At 38.9% G+C, this 22,409-nt stretch overlaps 2 protein-coding genes across 3 annotated transcripts in view; one reads left to right on the top strand and one right to left on the bottom strand.

The window, feature by feature from the left end:
• Window positions 1-22,409, top strand: part of DOCK2 (dedicator of cytokinesis 2) — a gene marked incomplete at its 5' end in the record, with an annotated part of 150,790 nt that overhangs the window by 43,646 nt on the left and 84,735 nt on the right. The window contains 2 exons of the mRNA XM_066328940.1: window positions 4,280-4,428; window positions 11,165-11,257. Coding sequence (XP_066185037.1) covers window positions 4,280-4,428; window positions 11,165-11,257 — 242 coding nt within the window. The remainder of the gene's footprint in view (window positions 1-4,279; window positions 4,429-11,164; window positions 11,258-22,409) is intronic.
• Window positions 16,676-22,409, bottom strand: part of INSYN2B (inhibitory synaptic factor family member 2B) — a 29,300-nt gene continuing 23,566 nt past the window's right edge. For both annotated transcript variants that reach the window (XM_066328937.1, XM_066328938.1), the window contains 2 exons: window positions 21,942-22,016; window positions 16,676-18,481 (listed from right to left, as the gene is read on the bottom strand). In XM_066328937.1, the coding sequence (XP_066185034.1) occupies window positions 18,295-18,481; window positions 21,942-22,016 (262 nt within the window). In that variant the 3' untranslated portion in view covers window positions 16,676-18,294. The remainder of the gene's footprint in view (window positions 18,482-21,941; window positions 22,017-22,409) is intronic.

Genomic DNA, 22,409 nt, shown 5'->3' with positions numbered 1-22,409 from the left:
TGTTAAGTTCTTTTAAGAGATTCTCCATGTATCAAGTATGGATCCAATCTTAATTTATATTGCCAAGTACAACTGGGATTATTGAAGCTTGCAGAGTAATTAGCTCTAAAAAACTGGAGGAAACCAATTGTACCTTCTGCCTCAGCTGTTCTCTCAGTACAGTAAGAAAATCTGGTCTATGCAAGAAGCCCTGTTTCTCCATGTTGAAAAAGTACGGAATGGGTCTATATGGAAGACAAAATACGCCAAAGACTCCACTCTTTCACCAAAATACACCTGTGGGGTTTTTAAATGAGTTACAGACAGCAGCAGGCATTTTGCATTCTGGTAGGAAGCTTTAAGTGACCTCTGAAGGCTGGTGTGGAGAACTTTTAAATTTCATATAGTTCACTTCCACCCCTCTTTAAGGTGTCTGGTGCAACTTGTTAGTTATATCTTGCCCATGCTTCCTAATTATTGATCAAATGGGTACCACTGGCATGTGAAGTCAGATGTAATTTGGTGATTAATGTGCCCATAACACCTACCTCGAATTCTAGGGTTTTATTTTCTATCTGAGGACAAATTAAAAATGTACTTTATCTAGAAGACAGGATTCCTCTTGATCAATGACTCTGCTCAGTTTAGTCTCTTACTTTGCTTTAGAAATAAAGCTCATTAGGTATAGGTTTTATTATCCAGCTGCTCCTGGTAACTTTGAAAGCTACCCCAAAGGAATTTTTGTATTTGGTAACTGTCAGACAGTTCAAAGGGACATCTAATAGCTTAAAATTTAGCTGCATATTATTTTGGAGGGGTGAGAGCGATAAGTATGTTTATCCTGGCAGATGTGAAACTGGAATGTGCGAAGAACCTTCCATCTTCTTTGTGAGAGCTCAAAAGTGGCATAATGTGATGTGACTTTGAACTTTGCTGCCGTGGACAGCCCTGTTAGCACAGCACTCCCTACTGATGCTTTTTGAAGTGGAAGTGTTTCCAAGGCATCATTTTTAAGAATGGTAGTAATGGAGAAAGAGTTGCCAGCTGGATTTTTCACCTGCTGTTGATTTGGAATCTGTATTTCTATGTGTCATTGCAGATTAGTTAAAGTTGAATGTGTTTGTCTAAATATGTTCATCTTCATGTTGTATTAGTTGTAGCTGTTACTGTGTCTGTTACAGATTGCTAGAGTAAGCTATGAATCCTTATCCAAAGTGTAAATTATACAGAGGAGGTTGAGAGCAGAGAACCTGTGGCACAAAGTGCTGGCATGGGTAGAACTCTGCTCTAGCTGCAGACAGAGAGGGAGAGGGATGCATGTGAGTTTTACTGCCAAGGGTTTGCTTGGTGTATGGGATCCACCACAATGCTGCAGAGAAATGTGGGCTTTAGCTGGTGCTGAATCATCCCTTCAGCAGATCCTGCACACAGCCAGGGAATCTGGAAAGGAACACAGGGATGGAGCAGAGTGGAGACTAGAAAGGAGAAATTTTATTATATGTGTATTTCCATACAGGTTAAATATATGTGAAACAGATTTTATGCCTCACTACAGATGCTGGACAAGTGGTAGGGATTAAAATGACAAGAAATGGGTTTCTCCTATCTGCCTTTAGAGTAATGAGTTTGATATCATCTCTTCTGATAAAGGACACCTTGCTTTTTGACTCCATGGTTAAAAAAATGACAAGCCCCCAAAATGTCATTATTTATGTACACAGGCGTATTTGTTCCTAACTTTCTGACTTTCAAAATGAAGTCTCATTTTCCAGAGATCTAGGATCTCCTGCAAATTTCCTGCTGTGTTGTGGCACTTACTTGCTGTCCTTGTCTTCTCTGTTCAGTTCCTGAGCATTACAAATTGATCATTTGCAGTGCACCAAGCCCCTGCCACACCAGCACTGATCAGCAGTTTTGGCAATCAAGGATCGTAGAATAGTTGAAGGATACTTGGAAGGAATCTGGGAATGAGTCCAGTCCAACCTGCAGCTCAGCATGAGGTCAGCTCTGAGGTCAGACCAGGTTGTTCCAGGACAGAGACTGTGCAACCTGTTTGTTCTGCTGCTTGCCTGTCCCTGGGAGGAAGAGGTTTTCCCTTACATCCAGCCTGAGCTGCTTGCTTGGCTTGTGAGCCCGTTTTTTATTTCATCTGGTCCACGTTAAAATGTGCTAAATCTTTCAGTAAGGCTTTTACATTTATGGTCTTTCTGCTAAGCACCATTAAATGGAACTTGGTTAGCAATAAGTGCTGTATCCAAAATATAGCTTAAATATTTTTGAAGTAGTCAGGCTCTTGTTGAATAAATTCTGAAGTGATTGTACTAAGAGCTGTTTCCCCCCTGGATAACCTTAGACTGTTGAAGAGCAGTTTCTACAGATAATATGGAAAAAAAGAACTTAAGGTTGTTTAGTAGCTTTTTTAAAAGTAGTGAGCTGATAATCTCTTTTTATAGATTGCACTTATTTGTTGCCTGAATATATAAACTCGTTATTTAAAAGGTCTTGTCACATTTCAGCAAGTTTTTTAGGTATTGCATGGAACTTTTTTGTTGCTAATGATGTTTCTTTGGTTTAGTTTTGGCTTAAGCTAACAACACTGCATTTGATGCATTTACAATTAGTTAGAAGTGGCTCATATGAGCAAATCAAGGAAGTGTTTGCTAGCTACTGAATGACATCTCAGTTTCAGAAAACTTACAACCTTTGCTGTCTGCAGCTGGTGACCACAAAGCTGCCAGTCCTGACTTCTGGAGGGAGGTGTTCTCTGTGTCCATCAGCACAAATCCACAGAGAAGCGCTTTAGGAGTGTTGGTATCCCCTGCTCTGTGTTTTGTGAGTTCAGCCCTTTGCTTTCTGCTGCACAGGTGTGTCTGTGGCCTGCAGGGAATGAGGCAGTGTTTCTGTGCAGAATTGGACACATAAAGGAGCTGTAGGCTGTGTGAAATTCATTTTTATGCTGCTGTTCAAACAGCTCTTGTGTTGATATGTGTTCTTTAACTGTTTTCTTACTGGTGAGTTTGTAATTTGTTATTGGGTTAGATTTTTCTTGTAGCTTGGAGTAAGTGTTATAGAAATAGTTACCAAGAGAAGTTTCTGAGGCAAGAAATTATGCTGCTCTTCAGACATGATTAAAAGCTCTTGGCTTCATATAGCTTTGAGCTGTTGCTTCAACAAGAATAATCTGCATGGATTGCTTCTGTTGCTTCATCTGCAAAATTCAGACAGTTACAATCCACTTCCCCTTCCCCTTCCCCTTCCCTTCCCTTCCCTTCCCTTCCCTTCCCTTCCCTTCCCTTCCCTTCCCTTCCTTCCCTTCCCTTCCCTTCCCTTCCCTTCCCTTCCCTTCCCTTCCCTTCCCTTCCCTTCCCTTCCCTTCCCTTCCCTTCCCTTCCCTTCCCTTCCCTTCCCTTCCCTTCCCTTCCCTTCCCTTCCCTTCCCTTCCCTTCCCTTCCCTTCCCTTCCCTTCCCTTCCCTTCCCTTCCCTTCCCTTCCCTTCCCTTCCCTTCCCTTCCCTTCCCTTCCCTTCCCCGGGGGGATTCTGAGCCCCTGACTTGTTTTAAATCACATTGGATAAAGTTCCACCATATCTCACCCTGCACTTTTTCATCAGGGAGTGCACAGTGTCCAGGTGCTATAAATCACTCTTTAAAAAAGTATATGTTTTCTTATTCCTGGATGGATATTGCTCTCACTACAGTTATTTCAAATTTGTGTGTTTTGTAATCCTGACCTTTCCTATAAGCACCTCTCTCTTAAAAAGTCGATGTACGTGTGAGATTGGAATGCAACTTCATATTTGTGTCAGCTTCCTTAAATTTAAATAAGGATGAATGTATGCACAGCTCTCACTATCACAGGCTTGATAAGACTCTTTGATTAGAGTCTTCTCGTATGTGCCTTTAGAAGATAGGTTTCAAAAGTTATGCACATGGTTCTGTTCTGCTATTTGAGTCTTATTTTCAGAAACGAGTTAATAAATACAGTTATTTTCTTACATTAAAATCCTGTCATTGCTTAAACATAATTAATTTCAAGATGCTTTGTATGTAAGTAATTAATTAGGCCCCAAGTGTTTGATATAAGCTGGATAGCCTTCAGAATTTAGCTGAAGAAAATTATTTTTATCAGGAACTTTTGGTTTTGATATGTTATGAGAATACCAACCAAGTTTGGAATATTCCCGAGGCATGATTGGAAAATCAACAATTCCACGTTGGGATTGTTAAAGCATATCCTGTTTCACTCTTTGCACATAGTATTTCATTCATATTTATTGTTAAGATAATTTGCTTTCTTTCAGAATGCAGGGACATTCTGCTTCCTGTGATTACAAAAGAGCTGAGGGAATTGCTGGAACAGAAGGAGGATCAGCAGCTCCAGGTGCAGGAGAGGAAGTACTGTGTTGAATTACTTCACAGCATCCTGGAGGTTCTGAGCTGTCAAGACCCTGTGAGTATTGATGATGATGTAGAGAGCCCAAGTCTGTAGAAAGCCTGAGCTGATTAGGAAGTAAATTATTGATGATGATTAATCTCTTTCAAACATTTAGTACAAGCCAGTGGCAAATTGAACTTTCCTCCTATTTTTCATAAACCAAAGGGCAGTTGAGGTATTAAAGATGAATCCTGACTTCTGAGTGACCTGATCCAGGGGAAGATGTCCTGCTCATTGCAGGGGTTGGATTACATGGTCCCTTCCAACCACAACTTTTCAATTATTCTGTAATTATTTTAATTATACAAAATAAATTTCAAATTCCGTCTTTCTACCTTCATAATAATCCCTGTGGTTTCTGAAACAAATGCTTTTCGCTGCACAAGTGTTGTAGGGGATGGTTTCTGCTTTCAGCAATGTCTGGGTAAAACAGATTACTATATTTCACTTGGACACTGTAGTTTCTTTATCAGACTCTGAAATTTTGGAACACTGACATTTTCATCTGGGTGGTTCTTTTTTTTTTCCTCATTTGAGAGAATGTTGAATTGACTTTTTAGTCCCTCACTTTGTAATGAGCAGTAAGTTATTCAATGAAGCTCCTCAATAATTCAAGGAATGTATTCTGAGAAAACATCATAATTAATTACATTAAGAAGGCTGTAATTTCCTTTACCTGTGAATATGTGCAGACTTTTCCTCGACTATACTTTTCTGACACGTGTTCAAACTTTGCAGACTTTGGATTAAGGCAAGTTGTCATTTTAGGAGTTTTCCACTGTGGCTCCTTGGATCATTTCCTAGTAAATGAAATCAGTACAGCATATATCTTGATTTCATAAAAATCTTTGATACTGCTGAGGCTTCTCAGTTTGCACAGGGCAATCTTTCCATGTGTATTATGAGCTATTTGCCTCATTGGTTTAGACTTAAGCTGTTCAGGAGGGATTGATCCAAGGGGATAGAAAAGAAATATTGGAACATTTGAATTTGAAATGTAATTCTTAAGATAAATGGTGAAAGCATGATAGGGCAAAAATTGAAGTTATCATCTTATAAGGCTATATAATGCAAAGTAACCAGTTTTTTTACTGTATCCTTTAAAAGGTAAGAAACAATTGTAAGGCAAGATGGAGTAATACTTTCTCTGTGTGTACTGCATAAATGAAGTTTATTTTTGAATTTAGCAGTAGCTGTCCATAGCAGCAGTTGCTGACATATAAAAGACTCATTAAAGCCTACTGAAAATATGGGTTTGTAGCTCATCTTCGTGTGAGTGAGAACATTATGCAGAACAGCAGAAGAATTGCTGAGAATTTAAAACACGTGCATTAAATATATATATATATATATACATATATTGACATTTGTTCAACAGAAGTGGCATTTCTGCAATAGCTTCATTCAAGGAAGGTAAACTGGAGATTCTCTGTGACATGTGCAGTTATCTATAGATTGCACTTGCAGTGAATGCTGATGCATTTCTGATAGAAGGAGAAAAGCCCTTTGGGATAAATCCAGCAGTGGTATCAGAACATGCTGAGCCCTCTAGAGGCATCATATTCCTAAGAAATATTGTAGAATAGTTGGGATATCAACAAAAGAACCAGATGCTTCTGTTGCAGAAAGTCCATCCCCTGGCCTGCCCCTGGCAATACTACTGCTGCTCAGAGAAAATATGGATTTTAGGATACATTAATGTGTGTCATTAACTGAAACACTGGGCTTTGTAACCACAACAGCAAATGTGTGGCCATCACTCTTAGCTTTTTCCTTCCTTGACAGAGGAATTCATGGATTGTTATCTCACTTTTTAAACCAAAAACTGATCTTGCTTCAATACTGACAATCTTCTGTTGAGGTGACCTATCTGAAGGAGGAAAAAGGGGCAAAGGAAGGGAGCACAGCAGCACCCAAGGATCACAGTCATTTGTCTTTAAGAGCCACTATGGATTTCTCTGGAGTGTAACACATGTTCACTTTCCAGCTAAAGCGAGAAACCTTGTTTCAGGCTGTATTTGTCTTGCAGCAGTAAATGCTTGGTAACCCACAGGCAAATGAAAGGGTTCACATATGGCTAAGTTATTGTTTGGGCAGTGTCCTTCAGGATGCCCTTATTCAGTGTGATCTAGATCCAGACAGTTGGTTTGGTAATTAACCAAATTATTTCAGTGGGGATTACACTTGAACCCTAAGATTAATGCAGTTTTCTATTCAACAATTCATTCTCTGCATTTCCTAGCCCCTTTCTAAGAAAATGGATGGTTTGACCTGCTGGAGGAGAAAGCTTCAGCCTTTAGTAGCACAGTTCACAGAATTCACAGAATCACCAGGTTGGAAGAGACCTTCAAGATCATAAAGTCCAACCCAGCCCTTAACACCTCAACTAAACCCTGGCACTGAATACCACATCCAGGCTTTTTATAAACACATCCAGGGGTGGTGACTCCACCACCTCCCCAGGCAGGCCATTCCACAGCTTCATCACTTTTTCTGTGAAGAACTTTTTCCTGATACCCAACCTGTATTTCCTCTGGCACAGCTTGAGGCTGTGTCCTCTCATTCTGTCAGTGCTGGAGAAAGAGTCCAACTCCAGCTGAGCACAGGCACCTTTCAGGGAGTTGTAGAGAGTGGTAAGGTCACCTCTGAGTCTCCTTTTCTCCAGGGTGAACAACCCCAGCTCCCTCAGTCATTCCCCCCAGGGTTTGTGTTCCCAGCCCCTCACCAACCTCATGGCCTCCTCTGGATGTGCTCAAGTGTCTCAATGTCCTTCCTAAACTGAGACACCCAGAGCTGGACACAGCACTCAGTGTCCATCCTAAACTGAGATCCCAGAGCTGGACACAGCACTCAGTGTCCTTCCTAAACTGAGGGGCCAGAGCTGGATCATGTTACAATATTAATAACACTGATGTCTTGTCCCTATTTCTTCTGGTTTTTTTCATCTCAGTAGACAAACAAACCTGGTTTTAGACTAGTATTCAAAAACTTATGGAAACTGAGCTTTGATATTCTTGCACTGCGTTTATTCTGTGAACGTCACCAGAAATAGAATGCACACAGAGGACAAGGGAAGAAAAAGCAGCAGTAGATGTTCTGTTTCATGTGGTGAAAAATTATACTCTGAAGTGATCTTTGAAGTTGTTAAAGAATTTTTGAAGAATGCGTTTTCCTTTGTCAAAGGAAAAAGGGTATTTTGATATTACCAGCTCTGCTCTACTCTTTTGCCTCACATTGTTTAGCGAGTGGGAACATGGGAATCATCAGCTCCTTGTGTTCAGATGCTGTTTCCTTCAGCTGCTGCCTCACTGCTGGGGTCTGCAGGTAGCCAGCGTGTTGTTAAAAACTCTGCTTTCTGTAGTGTTTGTGTGTTTATTTTTATGACTAGACAGTCACTGTTGGGCATCTCAGTGAGATGCTGAGGTTTGATTTTAAGCTTCCTCTCCAGAAAACAACTTTTGGATATAAATGGCATTGTTTTGACTTAATCATGTCTGGAATTAGCTTCGTAGCTTGAGATTGTGCTTCAAGCACTTGTGAAATACAGTTAAATCTCAGAACTGCAAGGAAGGTCATGGTAAAATCAGTTATTTTTGTTTCTATTTTAATTAAACCACTTCCCTTTTTCCTCCTGACAACACTTTGTCTTGTGCAATCTGGCAGTCCTTCATGAGGTGACTTTGTCTCTAATCTGACATACATATGCTATACTTTAATATTTATTGACTCAGAACAGTTTTTTATATATAGTGCTTACAAAATTAAATGTAATGGTTAATGCTTTCTCTTGGAATCTATAGTGAAATCTTGGTTTGGACTGTAAGTGCAAGAGAGATGAAGAATCCTTTCCTCTTCTGTGCATTGTCAGTAATTGGCAGCAGTTGCATTTTAAGCTGTTTAACAAACACGAGCAAACAAGCCTGGAAGCATTTTAGGATTGTAAAGAAATTTTTAAGCATTTCCCTAACTTCCAGCAGATCTTAAGGCTTTAGAAAAAGAGAATTTCAAAGGAATGTAGTCAGGAATTCTGCATGTTCTTTCAGGGCCAATTACCTTAAGGTGTTTTGTGGAGGCTTTTCAACCAGAACAATGCAGGATTATGAGTTATAGTTCAAAAAAGAATTGTTATCCTTTTCTATGTGCCTTTATTGGTATGTGTGTCAGAGAAGGAATACAAGTTACAGAACTGGGTGCACCAGAGAGTGAGCACACAGGATCTGGCTGGTGCAGAGCTCATTTCCTCTGTGGCTGCCCATGTAGTGCCATGGTTCAGATTTGTGACCAGCACAGTGTGATAATGCAGCAATGAAATTTTAGTTATTGCTGAGCAGAGCTCGCACAGTGCCAAGACCTGCTGTGTTTGTCACTGAGCCCCACGCCAGGGAGCAGGGGAGAGTTTGGGACAGGGCAGGGACAACTGGAATGAATTGACAGAAATGTGTCCAAGTACAGGTTGTGTAATGTTGTAACCCTCCAGGAGCCATTCAGTGAGTCCCTGGTTGCCACTGTCCAAATAAATGAACACTCCATCAGAATCTGAAGTGCAGGGTTAACTCTGAATCAACACAATTGTTTTTTCTGTCCCAGTACTGTAGTAGTTTAAATTGAAGATGAAAGCTAAATGAAACACTCTCTGCTTTTACCCCATGCAGATATTCTTGAAAGAGAGTGAAATTCTGTTTGGTTTGGATTTTCTATTAATGAATCTGTGTACCAGTCTGTGCCATCCAGCCCAACAAGGAACCTGAAGGTGTTTGAGTTCTGTGAGAACACTCCCTCCTGCTGACCTGCCCACAGAGCATGAACTCTGCTTCTTCCATACCTTGGCAGAGCTTTTCAACAGGGAAGAAAAACATTTTTGATCATCACATTTAATAAATGGAATAATACAATTAACGTTTTCCAAGGAAGCATTTATATGTGATACAAGCAGTTAATTTAGCTCCTAAAAAAATCTTATGCTTAATCAATGGACTGAAGCCAAATGATGGTGGGTTTTCCCACATCATCCCCGTGGAGAGCAGTATGATCTGAAAAAACACATTGCAGTTGGTTGTTAGACTATCTTCTGAAGCTAAAAGCTGTAAGATAAAAGCTGAACTCTCATGTATTGAGAATGTGTGAGAATAATTTTTGTTAATTTGACAATGTCGGTATTGAATGCCTGATTGTTTCTTAGATTATCAAGAAGAAAAGGAGCCTCAGTTTCATAGAGAAACCATTTTATTTCATTTGGTAATGTTTCTCTGAAATTTCAAAGGTCTACCAGAAAATAACCTTTGTGTGCTTGAGCATATGTAGCAGTCTTTCCAGGAGAGGTTTGTGCTACTTGTGAATTAAGAATAGAGCTCATCTTTAATGATGGAGTCAGGGCTAAATGTTAAAACTCATTATGCAATGTTCTGAACTGTTACTAATTATGGTATAGCACATACTGAAATGTGGAAGTGAACTTACATTATATGAGCCCTCATCTTTGAATTTTTAAAGAAAGGGAAACTAACGAATAAATTACATCCCTGTGCTAAGAGCTACTCTATAGTTCATCAGTTTTGGCTGTTGATAATATTTTTTTTTAAATTATAGTGGTAAACAATGTTATAAAAACAACAAATGTGTCTTCTGTGAAGACATTCTCAAGTGTAGTTGTGTTATAAACATAAGACTTTACCAGAGAATGTGAAATTTTCAAGAAGGAAGCACCAAACACAAATTATTCTGTGACTACATTGTTCGTTTTTAGAATATAACAACTTCTGAGATGCTATGATAGGTGAGGAGATCAATTCAGCTTGTGTGTCTCATTGTCAAAGGATAAAGGAGGATAAATGTATTAGTAAATAAATTCCCAGAGGTGATCAAGGTCCCTGTTTCGAGGTGAGTGCCCTGATCAGAATAGGGAAAAGAAAAAGCAGAAGACTTTGGCTGATTCAGAGGAAAAACAGAACCTGGAGCAGTTTCTCCTGGGATGGTACTGGGGCTCAGCTACCTAAAGCTTTATCAGGAACTCTCCATGGCTTCTGTGGTTGTGGTGTTTTTTCCATGCTATCTCTGACATTAAATGGGGGACTTGGTGTAAGCTAAATATCCTTTTCTTCAAGAGATGTGTTTAGACTTTTTCTTTCCTGTTGCATGCTGTTTTCCCAAGTTGTTCAGTGTTCAGAGTAAGGTCAGAGCAACTGGTGAGCAGAAGGTCGTTTCCATTTGCTCAGGGTTTTACAATAAATAATCAAATGTCCTTTAGGCAACAAGAGCCTGAAGCCTTGGGCCAACCATGTCAAGTTTGTGCCCTCCCAGAGCTGCTCAGGTAAATGAAGACAATTTTCTCCCTTAATAACTCCAATTTGTGACTGCCAGCTAAGAATATTCCTGAGCTCCAGGTGCCCTGAGAGCCCTGACAGACGTGGGGATCTGTGAGAGAATTTGCCTCCAGGTAACTGTGCCAGGGTTAAGCTACTGACTGCTCAGTTAGGGGAGAGCAGGAGTCCTTTGAGTGAGAGATGGGAAGTGACTGTTTGAAACAAAAAAGTTGTGGAGTGGATTGGGCTGAAATTAGACTGAAATTGGACTCGAGAATTCCACTGAAATTGCTGGAATTAAGGAGAAGAGCGAGCAAGAACAATTAGTGTTGCTCTTTCACTAGCCCTCTATATTGTACAACTCAAACTGTCAAAATGGGAATAATTGGTTTCTTCTTACTTTTCAAAGAGATATGATTTTAATATTAAGACTCTCTTTTTTTCATTTGCAGGCATCAACTTATCACCATATTCAAGAAATAATGGTGCAGTTACTACGCACAGTGAACAGAACTGTTATTACAATGGGACGAGATCCATTAATTGTGAGTAATATTTTAACGCATTCTCAATGCTTTGAAACTCATTTTATAGATATCCTGGAAAAAATGCAAATATAGCATTTGTGGAGTCCTTGTGAATTATTTTTTTCAATTTAAAAATTTCAAGCTTTACTTTCTTTTTCATTCAGCTGTGACACTGTAGTCAGTCTTTTGAAGTGTAGTTGTAAGATTAAAACATTCTTTAAGAGAATAAATGATAAATAGAAAATTAATTGATATTTGTAAAAAATGAAGAAAGTTTTACAAACCTGCATAAAGGACATGGTTTAAGACATTGAAAAGATTATTTCTACTAATCTAAAGTGAAATTGTATGAGTTAAACTAAAAATAAAAATCTGGGCATGTGCTGGCACTAAACACTCACCTGAGATTTTTTTTGTGGAGATTCCACCATTTAAGAGTGATATTCAAGGGCAGATTCTGCAATCTTTTCAGATTTAAGTCCACATTTCCTGAATGCTCCTCTGCATTTAGGCTATTTGTGAGAATGCAAGGAATTCACCAGGAATTTGGAGTTTGCCCTTCAGACTGTTCACTTATGGAAAAATGATGTTTAATGGTTTGTCTTTGGAGATTTATTTCATTCTACAAAATCACAGCATCATTTACTTGATGATTTTGGCCACAAGAGGTACATTGTGTGCCTTTTAAAATTTCCTGTGTTCCCCTGTTTATTTCTATTGGAAGATAACACTTTTAGATCATTTCCAGCCAGAGCATGTGTGCCTCCTAATGATCAGGCTCCTAATAATTGAGGAGACTAATTGAGTTCCTCAGAGGAAATATTTGCCACTGGTTGCTTTGAACTCCCTGGTGGTACATCTGCAAGTTTGAGACATCTCTGTGGGTTTTTATCTGAGCTCCAGGCTGTTCATGTGGAACCCTCAGGCTCCTCCATGGTCACAACAGGAAATGGTTTGGAATGAAGACCAGTGACCCTTTCAGTTCTCTGGAGTGTTGGAAAATGTTCTGTGTACAAGGGAAGCATCATATGAGTGCTGTGCATGACCAAACCAGTCTATTAAGGAGTATTTCTGGATACCATAAACAGCACATGAAACAGCAAAATGAAGCTGTTTTAGTCCTCCGTAAAAGATCCATTAGGAAACCAGTAGGAAACAAGCTGGTTACAGTAAATTGAAATGGCTTGGAAAATCTGTTTCTTTTCTTCCCCCCTCTGATCTACTGTAATTTCTTCAGCTGTTTTAACATGAAGAGAACAAATTCAGTGTGAATTTTGAAATGCAGTTCTCTTGCTTCCAATTATGTTCACAAGCACCTCTGCATATGTGTATATTGGGCACTTTAGAGGTTTTCCAAGGTCGAATTCCAATAAATTGCTACATTTTCTATAGCTGAAGCAACTCTTCTCAAAGAATAGCCTTTAAAAAGCAAATAAATTGTTTTTAAGGAACAAAAGTCTTTTGTATTCAGAAAAAAAACTGGCAAAAGAAGCTTTTTCCATGCTCTGTGTGCTACTTTGGTTCACCGAGTTAATTTTCAGGTTTGCTTTAACACTTTTGAGAGGGTCAAACTTACTGTGAAAGCCTGAATGCTTGATCTTATTAAAATGAAGCACCTAGTCAAGAATTATGTCCTGGAGAACGCTTAGATGAGCTCAAGTTGCTGAAAGTGTGGTGAATTCTGCAAGGGCAGGTGGGGCATGTGGAATTCCTGTAGCTGGACTGTGTAGCTGAGGTTATACAGGTGACATTCTAAATGGGGCTAGATCTATCACTTCCAGGAGGACAGAAGGTTATTCTTAAGATTTTAAATCTGTTGCTGTGTTTCTGAACATTGCAAGTATGTTTATTAACTTCTGCAGTGCAATTTACTGTAACTTTAAAGTGCAGTAGAAAGTAGTGCTAATACTGACTTACACTGGTAAGAACAATGGTTATAATTCACAAGACCTGTACTTCCTTGCAAGTCCAAATGCCTGGCACCTGACAGATAACTGGATTTGATTTACCTGAGGGAATTTTTTGCTTTCTGACAGGGATAAGCAGGGTAATTTTCATATTCAGGTGTTCTTTTCACAATCTTTAGCTTGTTGGCAGAGATCTGGGTTTGCAGTTTGGATCTTTGCATGCTGTGATGCCACTTGAAGGGAAAGGGAAAGGGAAAGGGAGGGTTCTGCCTTGGGCTTAGCTGGTAAATGCCTGCTGGGAGCTATGTTCATGTAATTACTGAGAAGAGCCAGGCTCAGAAAGAAATAATCTCCCCAGGAGAAGGAGGTGGTGGTGGAAAGGTAATTTGGCTCTCTGCAGCTACTGCAGGGAAGTCTTAGTTAAATGCCATTCTTGCCTTCACCGTGGTGTTTTAGCAGCTGAGGGCTTTAACAGCTGCTTGGTTGTTTTCCCTCTTAAAACCTCACAAAACCTTGACTCTTTGTAGTTGTAGAAGTGCTTCTACACTTTCATGAGGAGGGACAAGTTTATTGTCTGAAGCTGGCTAGTCAAGCCTTACCTTGAGCACTTAATGAGATTTAGACATTCAGCTAAAGGTCATTGTCATGCAGTGAAGTCCTCCTACAGTAATTATAGAAGTCAAATTTCTAAACCATGTAAAACACAGAAATACTTGTTTTCAGTCTTGCCTTGGTTAGGGAAATAGAAATATCGTAAATCCACCACAAGCACCTTAAAGGTTTCCTTTAGTTCTTCCAAACTTGATTTTGCTCACAGTATCAGTTTAACAGGATGAAATAAGTGTACCTATGCTACATAGAGATGTTTTAGAAAATATTTATATAGAATATTGCACAAATAAAACCTTACCAAGAAGAAATCTGCTAAGTCTTAAGCAACATTTTCTACTCTAGAGCAGACAATGACCACAGAAACTATTTGCAGAGCTGCCGTAGTTGGAGAATTTGATATGTTCAATTATACTCATGATCTAGCTAAAAGCTACAGCCTTTGCGTTTGGTATTCTGATTGACATCCTTGCTCTACCTGGAGATGTTGCAGAATGATTCCAGACATGCCTGTTAGCTTTCCATTCATTTTTCTTTTCCCAAAGAACAGCAGTTCCCTTCCTTTGTAATCTAAACGTTGTTCATTATTAATTGACTCCTGAAACCTAATAAAAATATCTCATTTTATTGCAAAAGATAACAACACATTTAAAGGGCCTAGAAATATACAAAACATACATTAGACACTGAGTGCCATTAGGAAGATGTTGTGTGCCTGTGCTGGCAGCATTGCTATAGTGCACAGAACCATCAGAAGCCCTTCATGAGCTGCTGTTACAGGAGACAAATCTGTATTTTATTCATACATTTTTAATTTTTAAAGAAAGTCCGTTTGATTCCATAAAACAACAATTTCAAATACAGTAATTTTGGAATATACCGCATTCTGTATGTTTTCTATATAGCATATATCATTGAAATATGTATTTCTCAGAAGCCCACAATATTTTTGTAATCAAGTGCTGTCAACTAGCTGTGATTTGGGATTTTTGATGTGTTTTTTTGACAACTTATGGGGAGGTTGTGGGGTTTTTTTTCAATTTTATTTAAGAAAGTGTTTGTATTTTTAACATTTCTTTCCTGCTCTGGGAGCTGTTTTTAGGGATTATGCTGTAATTTTGTAAACCAGAGAAGTTTTCTGTAGGCAGTACTTCTATTTTCCAACAGTCTGCCAATTTCTTCCAATCTTCACTCTATAAATTGTGTAGAGTGTATCAGGTACTTTTTTATTTCCTATAGGAATTTTTTAATTCCTATAGGAATTAATAATTAATTACTAAAATATTTTAATAGTGAACAATTAAAACCCTCTCCGTGCTTTAATATCATATTTTCATGTAACCAAGATTCTCCAATTACGTGTTGCAAAGCATTAAATTTATTTGTTTTATGTTGCCAAGATACGCACGTTTTAAAATCTGAACAAAGCAGGAGCTAAGCAGAGTTACCCTGTTCCTGCTCTTGGTGTATCCACAACTGACACCTCCCCACCACCACTTTTAGTGGGACAAAAGCCTTTTGCTCCAATGTTCTCTCTCAAGTGTGATGTAGAAATCCTTTTGAGTGTCAAGCACTGTGGGATAACTGGGATTTTAAGCTCCTTGCAGCCTTCCTGAAGGAAAGTGCTTTCACAGGGCTGGAATTCTGCATTTCCTGTCAAGGCGAACAGCTGCCTTGAAGGGGTGAGTTTGCAAACTCTGGACAGAGGGAAGGCTGAGAGAGAAGTGGATGTTGCTGCATGGCTGAGCCTTGGGAACTCTTGTGCTTCCCTGCTGCTCTGTGGGCCAAGGGCACAAAGAGAATTTCATATCCACACGTGGATGAGCCAGACTTTACTGACTGGGAGAGGAATCAAAACCCAGCAGCTCAGAAATCTGGAAAACAGAAGCTAATTGTGACTGGGAGACTAAGGATTAAAAATTGTTTGTGATTCTGAATCCCATCAAGCTCAGACATTAAAATATGAAATCTGTAAGCCCTTAAAATACACTGCAATCAGTGTATTTCAGATTTTTATGAGTATTGATGTTTCCTTCAGGTCATAAGAAAGACTTAGAGCCTTACCTGTAACTACCTTTGGTTGGACTTTCTTAAACTAAAAAGATTATTTCTGGGTTGCATAGTTCTCCTGACCCCAGGAGCTGATTGGTGTTATGTGGTGAACCAAAGTGCTGCGGTTTGTTTAAATTAAATGATCTGGATCCTTTGAAAAGAAATTGATGGCATCATATGCATTATGTGGGCAAACCCAAAATCAGATAGCTTAAAATGGGCACTTTTTGTGCTTGTCAACAAAAAGAAAGGCAAAAAGGTTGCTTTTGTATCATAAATTATTAAAAAATGGGTTCAATACAGGAAAAAAACCTTGCTGGTTTTACTAGTGTTAAAGCTCTCGGTATTGTTTATGATTATACTTTACCACAGGGGATATTGGTCTTAAAATGTTATTTTTATACACTAATAAATCATTCACTGCCTCAATTATAGAGACTAATGCAAAAAAGGGATATTGTTGGCACAGCAGCACAAGCAGTGCATGTACTTGAGTGTAACATAGTGATGTGTTCTGAAGGAGTCATTTAATTCTTACCTTTTTTACAACCACAGCCTATTATTGAAGAGCTTTTCTGTCTCACTAGAGGCTTCTAAAAACATATTAGTAAAAAGTAAATTTATTTCTGAAAAGCCTCTAAAATGACAAGAGTTTCATTCCTGTTATTTCTGTGCTAACTGAAATTAACATGGAAATGGTTTTTAAGTGTCAGTCCTTTAGAAATTTGATAAATTAAGCCATGGCATATTGCATATTGTCTTCTAAAAGATTTGTTTTATAAAGAAATTAGTTCCTCCAGACAAAATTCTTCTGTGCAAAATTGTTTTTAATGTATTTTCAAATGTGTAATTAACCCTAAGAATTCAAGGAACACAGAAGTGTACAAAAAGTGTACAGACATTTAAAACTAACATTGCACAATTAATACAGGATGACTTAGAAAAATAAGATGCAGGGATTAATCTATGGAATACCCTGAACCAGGGCCACTTCTAAGAAAAGGTCTGCAGTACATTCCACTGGACTTGCTTTGGAAAACCTTTTCCCCCCTGCCCCCCATATGAAAGGTGACCATGTTTTCATGTGTAAAATAATAGGATCACCAATCATAAATTGGGTTCCATTGGCACACCCTGTGCTAATGGTGATTTGAGTATTTTTGGAGGAAAGAAGTAGCTGCATTGACATTTGATAAAATCTTTTCAGCATATATAATTTTTTTGTGTGTGTAATACAGATCAGTTCACTTAATATTATTTTCATGTTCAATTTTTTTATCATATCTTAATTTACATCTTAAGGCGAAAAAAAATCTTGGGCTATTTTGGTACAGCAATGTAGGTCTTAAATGGAGAGATGGGCAGCAATCAATGGGCAAATGATTCAGTCAGAAATAGCCAAAATAGTTATTCCACTTCATCCAGTAATTGCATGGTGACCTCTGAGGGATCGTGTCCAGTTTTAGGCTTCCAGGGATATGAGGGACATCAGCTCTCTGGAGGGACAGCCCAGGATGGCTGTGGCTGCCATGGGAGGTGACAGCCAAGGGAAGTTGGATTTGTTCAGTCTTTTGGAAGTGAAGACAGGAGAGAGGTCCCATTATCCATGGAGCTCTTCTTGCAGGTGTGCTTGGGCAGAGCAAGACGTGATGGACACACATCAGAGGGCAGGAAATCCAGATTAGATGTTAGTAAAAAACCCTGGAACAGCCTTCCCCAAGGAGCTGAGCATTCTTGTCTTTGGAGATACAACTCAAATTCACTGAGCTGGACCTGGCCTGGGCAGGGCTTTAAGACAAGAGTTACTGGGGCATTCTCTTGTTTCATAACTCCCCTGTTCTTCTCAGAGAAGTCTATTAAATGACTGAAACTTTTAAATGGTGGCTTTTTATTATGAACCAAGGAAAGGATAGAGTTAGAACTTAACCTGAAATTTTTTTGCTTGGTGTTCAATATTAGATGACATGAACAAAATATTTCAGTGGGGATGTGAAATAATTATAATTGTCTCCTTTGAGGAGAGATTTGTTTGAACAATTGAGGTTTCCCTGAATTTGTTCTTGATGATGGGGTTTGTTCAAAGCTCAATGAAGTTTTTTCCCTTTTAGCCCATGTTGCTTTTAAATGGGCAATGAAGGCTGTGTGACATGCTTAGCTTTGTCTACCACTGTTTTTTAAAGTAGAGATTTAAACCTTGTTATTTTTGGAAAGTTGAAAAAAAGGTCTTTACAAAGCATATGAAACTGTCCTTGGAAAAAAACGAGAACTTCCTTTTGAAAGAAACAATTTCTTTTCTTGAAAATAGTATCTACATGCACCTTTATTCAATGAGCTGATTTAATTAAATTCAATTAATTTGATTTTTCAGATACTTTTAATTAAGCATTCTTAACCTTTGTGATTTCATAATAGCACATTTTCAGGTGTGTGCTCTCAGGCTCTTTCTCTTTTAGTGTCTTTTGAAATGCAAAAGGATGCATGAGGAAGTCAAATCCACCAGAAGCATTTTCTTTTCACCTTTTTTGTTTTTCTCCTTAACTCCTTTTTTTCGGGAGCTGGAGGATCAGGTGGTGGCTTCTGAGGTGAAGCTGATGCTGAATTTTGCTCTGCATTGTCCAGTGTTTTCAAAATCTGATGAAATCTTCCTTCTTGTTGTCTGAAGTCATATTCTACACTATGGAAATAAAATGGAGAGACCTATGGTAGTAAGTGAGAAATTGCCCCTTTAAAAAACACAACAAAGGCTGATTCCCTCATCAGAATAACTTGGTGGTATTCAATGAGACAGTCTGGGGTAGACACAAGGGGTTTAGGGGTTTCTCCTTGGGAAATAAATTCACCTCTTAATTTTCTTTTTTTTTTTTTTTTTTTTTTTTTAGCAAAAAAATTTACTTCATGTGAGTTAAGATCTCCAACGTTGTGCCCAAAGGAATGGGACAAAAATGTCAATGTACTAAGATGACCTTTCAATCTGTTTTATTCAAAGGTCAGATTTTGATCCCATAATCTAACATAATCTAATCATATGACATAATCTGTCATATGATAGCAATTAAAAACTCTCACATTTGTTGAATGTGAGTGTCTCCCAGTAGGACACAGGCTAGGGACAAAAAGATATGAAAATAAGCCAGTATGTAAGTCTTTGAGATGAGTGGTGTTAGTTAAGAGGAAAGTAGAACTCATTTCCTCAGTTGAAAGCCCTAATCATTATTGATGTCAAACCAGAGCCAAAATGTTAATTAGATAACAGCAGATGAGTGCAGAGAAAGAAATGTAAGGTTCAAAAGAGTCAGTGTGGACGGGGTGAAGCTGTAATGTGTGTATTTTCCTTACTTCAATTATTTTCTGGGCAGGAGAGTGAGTTGTATCACCCACGTCTGCTGTGAAGGTTGTAGGAGGTTTTAGGGGAGAGTGGAAAGGTTGTATTTGCCTCGAGGGGAGGAAAAGAGCATCATTCAAGGGGGTTGAGATGTCACTTCAAGGCCCTGAAGCTGATTTTGGCACTGGTCAGAAGAAATCTGTAAAGTTAGTAAATGTGCAAATCTTTTAAAACTTTGAATTGTATTTTTATATAAAATCCATAAACATCATTGTTATGTCAAAATTAACTAGAAGATAATTTCCCTTAACTCACGGGTCTTGGGATTTTTCATTAAATAATATATACAATGTAATAATGGGTATAAAGAAAGCAGGAAGATTATTTTCATTTAGAAAAGAGTAGAAGGATCTCTTGAACAAGAAGCAATGTGTAATAAATATTAAAAAAGCAGAAGGAAGTGATATAAACTCAGTGCCTCTTGCATTTTATCAGCTTATTACTAAAACTGCAACTTAATACCTTTCAGTATTCAGAGACCAAGGGTGCTGGAGAACGAAATGTTGGGTTTATATAATACATAAGGGTAGCATCTGCTCATGTTCCTTTTCTACACCCAGCTTCAGAGTTTTTAATTTAATGTTGGAAATATCATCTCCAGAGGCAAGAGGTCAAATCAGTCCTCATTTGAAACTGCCCATGATAACTGGCTTTGGTTGCTACTTGCATTTGTTTATTACAATACAAACATTTCTATTCTACCATCTAGATGGAAAATCCCAAGCCTGGAATCCCTGCTGGGTAGTTAATAAAGCCAAATTTACAGTCACTGTTAGACTGAAAAGCTCTTTATTACTTTAGTGATCAGTGTAATCCACACGGGGATTTCTGTGAGATTAATGCATTGTTTGACTCAGGGGCTGGGTGTGATAGAAGATGCTTCAGTGACAGCAGCCCAACACTGCATGTGCAGGGCTTGCATCAGTGAGGAGTGAGGCTCTCAGAGCAGGAAAACCGGGAGCAGGATGAAACCCTTGATTTTATAATCTCAACTGTGATGCTGTCTTAGGGGAAAATACTTGCACAGGTATTTCAGGCCACATAGAGCACAAGAATTGCACGTGTTTGTCTGGAGCAAACACTGACAATAATTGCTTCTTTCACAATACTGCCTAATGGACTTCAAATGTTAGTCACTCAGAATGCTTTTTTCATAACCACATCTTGTGGAACACCTCTGTAAATCAAAAACTATTGTTTCCTTACTGTTTCCTCTTTGTCTCTTAAAAGCAGAAATTTTTTAGAGCACCTGTGTTGTGTCCATGTTCTATTAATCATTGCAGGGTGAGCCTCCAGGCACCATTATTGTTGCAAACTACCTAGTAAATCAAAAAGGGCCCTGAATGTTTTCTTGCTTCCTCTGTTCTTTCTTTTGAATGATGGTGCTTGTTCAAGATCTATCCCGCACTGAAACCATGTACACTTAAAAACACAGGGTATTTTAACAAAGAGAGAAGGGTCAACTGTGGTTTGTATATAAATTCTAGGGAGTGACCTGTTCCTGTCCAGTCCCATAAAACACACAGAGATTGTTCAGAGACCACGATCAAGTAAAGTAAATCTCTTTTTTTTTTTTTTTTTTTTTTTTAATGAATATAGTCTCTGCTCTTAGAGAAGTCATGTAGCTTCCCACAGTATCCAGGGGGCTGTGAAGAAGACCTACAGCTTTGTCTCAGAGGAGTTGTGGCATTTAATTGCTGGAAATTTCATTACCACAGGTTTAGGACATCAATGTGGGACTGAGTTGCATGTTGAAAAACAGGTTCCAGTGCTGTTTATTAAGTTTATTAAGCTCTTTACTAAATTTGCATGCAGAACATGCAGTGTGAAAAACATTTTCATGTGAGTATTTTCTATGAATTATTTCCATTTAAAAAAACCTTATAGTGATTACAAAGTGTTCAAGATAATGATCTGCCATGTTCTTTGAAATGAGGGAAAAGGTTTCAGCCTCAAAGAGAAGTTCTCTTACCCTTTATTTTTGAAAATGCTATCAGGTAACCCAAGGTGTGGGTTCTCTGCCTCGTAACGGAGCTTGCAGAGATTAGATAATGCCTTTAGAAATTCCCATGTGAGTGGACAAGATACATGTGCATCCAAGCATGATTTGTATCTGCTGCCTTTGGGGTTGATGTCTGGACAGCTGAAGGCTCTCCCAGTGTGTTTGGACAGACACAGCATTAGGAACATGTGCAGCTCCCAGAACACAGCCCTGCAAAGCTTTCTGGCATGAGAGTTTAGCAAAAACGGCACTTTAAATCTGAAGCAGCCTACACTCAAATTGCACTCTCTGGAATGAACAACTGAGGTGAAAAGTGTGGGAATTTGGGGGCTGTTTTATATGTTAACATGAACTGTAGCTCACTGGCCTTCAGAGAAGTGAGAGTTTCTTTTCTAAGACCTAAAACTATTACAGAAACCCTACCTTCGAAAATGTTATCACACAGAAGAATTTCATCATCAGAAATGGCATCACAGATTTTCAAAGTATGCCAGTAATAACCCTGGGAAACGTTAGAGGGAAGTTTCTGTTTGAATTCTCCCAAGCCCACTCCCCCTTCCCTTTCAGCTAACACCACTGTGAACTGTTTTCTGCTTGAGGAACAAACCAAGCCCCTCATACAAACCACTTGGTCCTTTCTTAAAAACGGGGTTAGAGGCAGTTGAGACATTTTTTAGGTGTGAGCAAAGCACTGTTCTGTGCAGCTCTGGAGACCTCCAGGCAGGAGATGTGTGTGAGGGAGCCAGGTACCTGTAAATGATGCACGCCGTGTTCTGGCAGGTGCTGCAGTTGTTGAGGTCCTGCCCGGTGTGGTAGAAGTTACGCCTGGAACAGACAGCAGCTCATCAGAGGTGGGGTCACAGATAATAACACAGCTCTGAATCTTTGATGAGCAAAAGCCATTCTGGTCAGCACTTCTGTTAGCCCTACTAAAAAATTCTGGTATCAAAGGCTAAGTTGGAAGGTTTCTTTAGAAACACACAGAACCCGTGAGCCTTGGCTTGCACCTTTCCCACCTCATGGTGTTCAGAGTTCTGGTTGTTGGTTCTCACATGAATACTTGGTATGGAAACTCTTAGACATGGGACTGCATCTAACAAACACACTCTCAAGTACTTGAAAATTCATACAATTTGCTGAATCAGTCTGATCTCTGTCCTTATGCTTTCCAGTCTTCCCTTTTTCCTTATTTGACTATAACCAAGTCAGATTTTTACG

This window comes from Sylvia atricapilla, chromosome 14 (assembly GCF_009819655.1).
Source record: "Sylvia atricapilla isolate bSylAtr1 chromosome 14, bSylAtr1.pri, whole genome shotgun sequence".
Taxonomy (NCBI): Eukaryota; Metazoa; Chordata; class Aves; order Passeriformes; family Sylviidae; genus Sylvia; species Sylvia atricapilla.
Note: the sequence above shows the minus strand (reverse complement) of the source record. Positions and strands in the feature narration are given on the sequence as shown.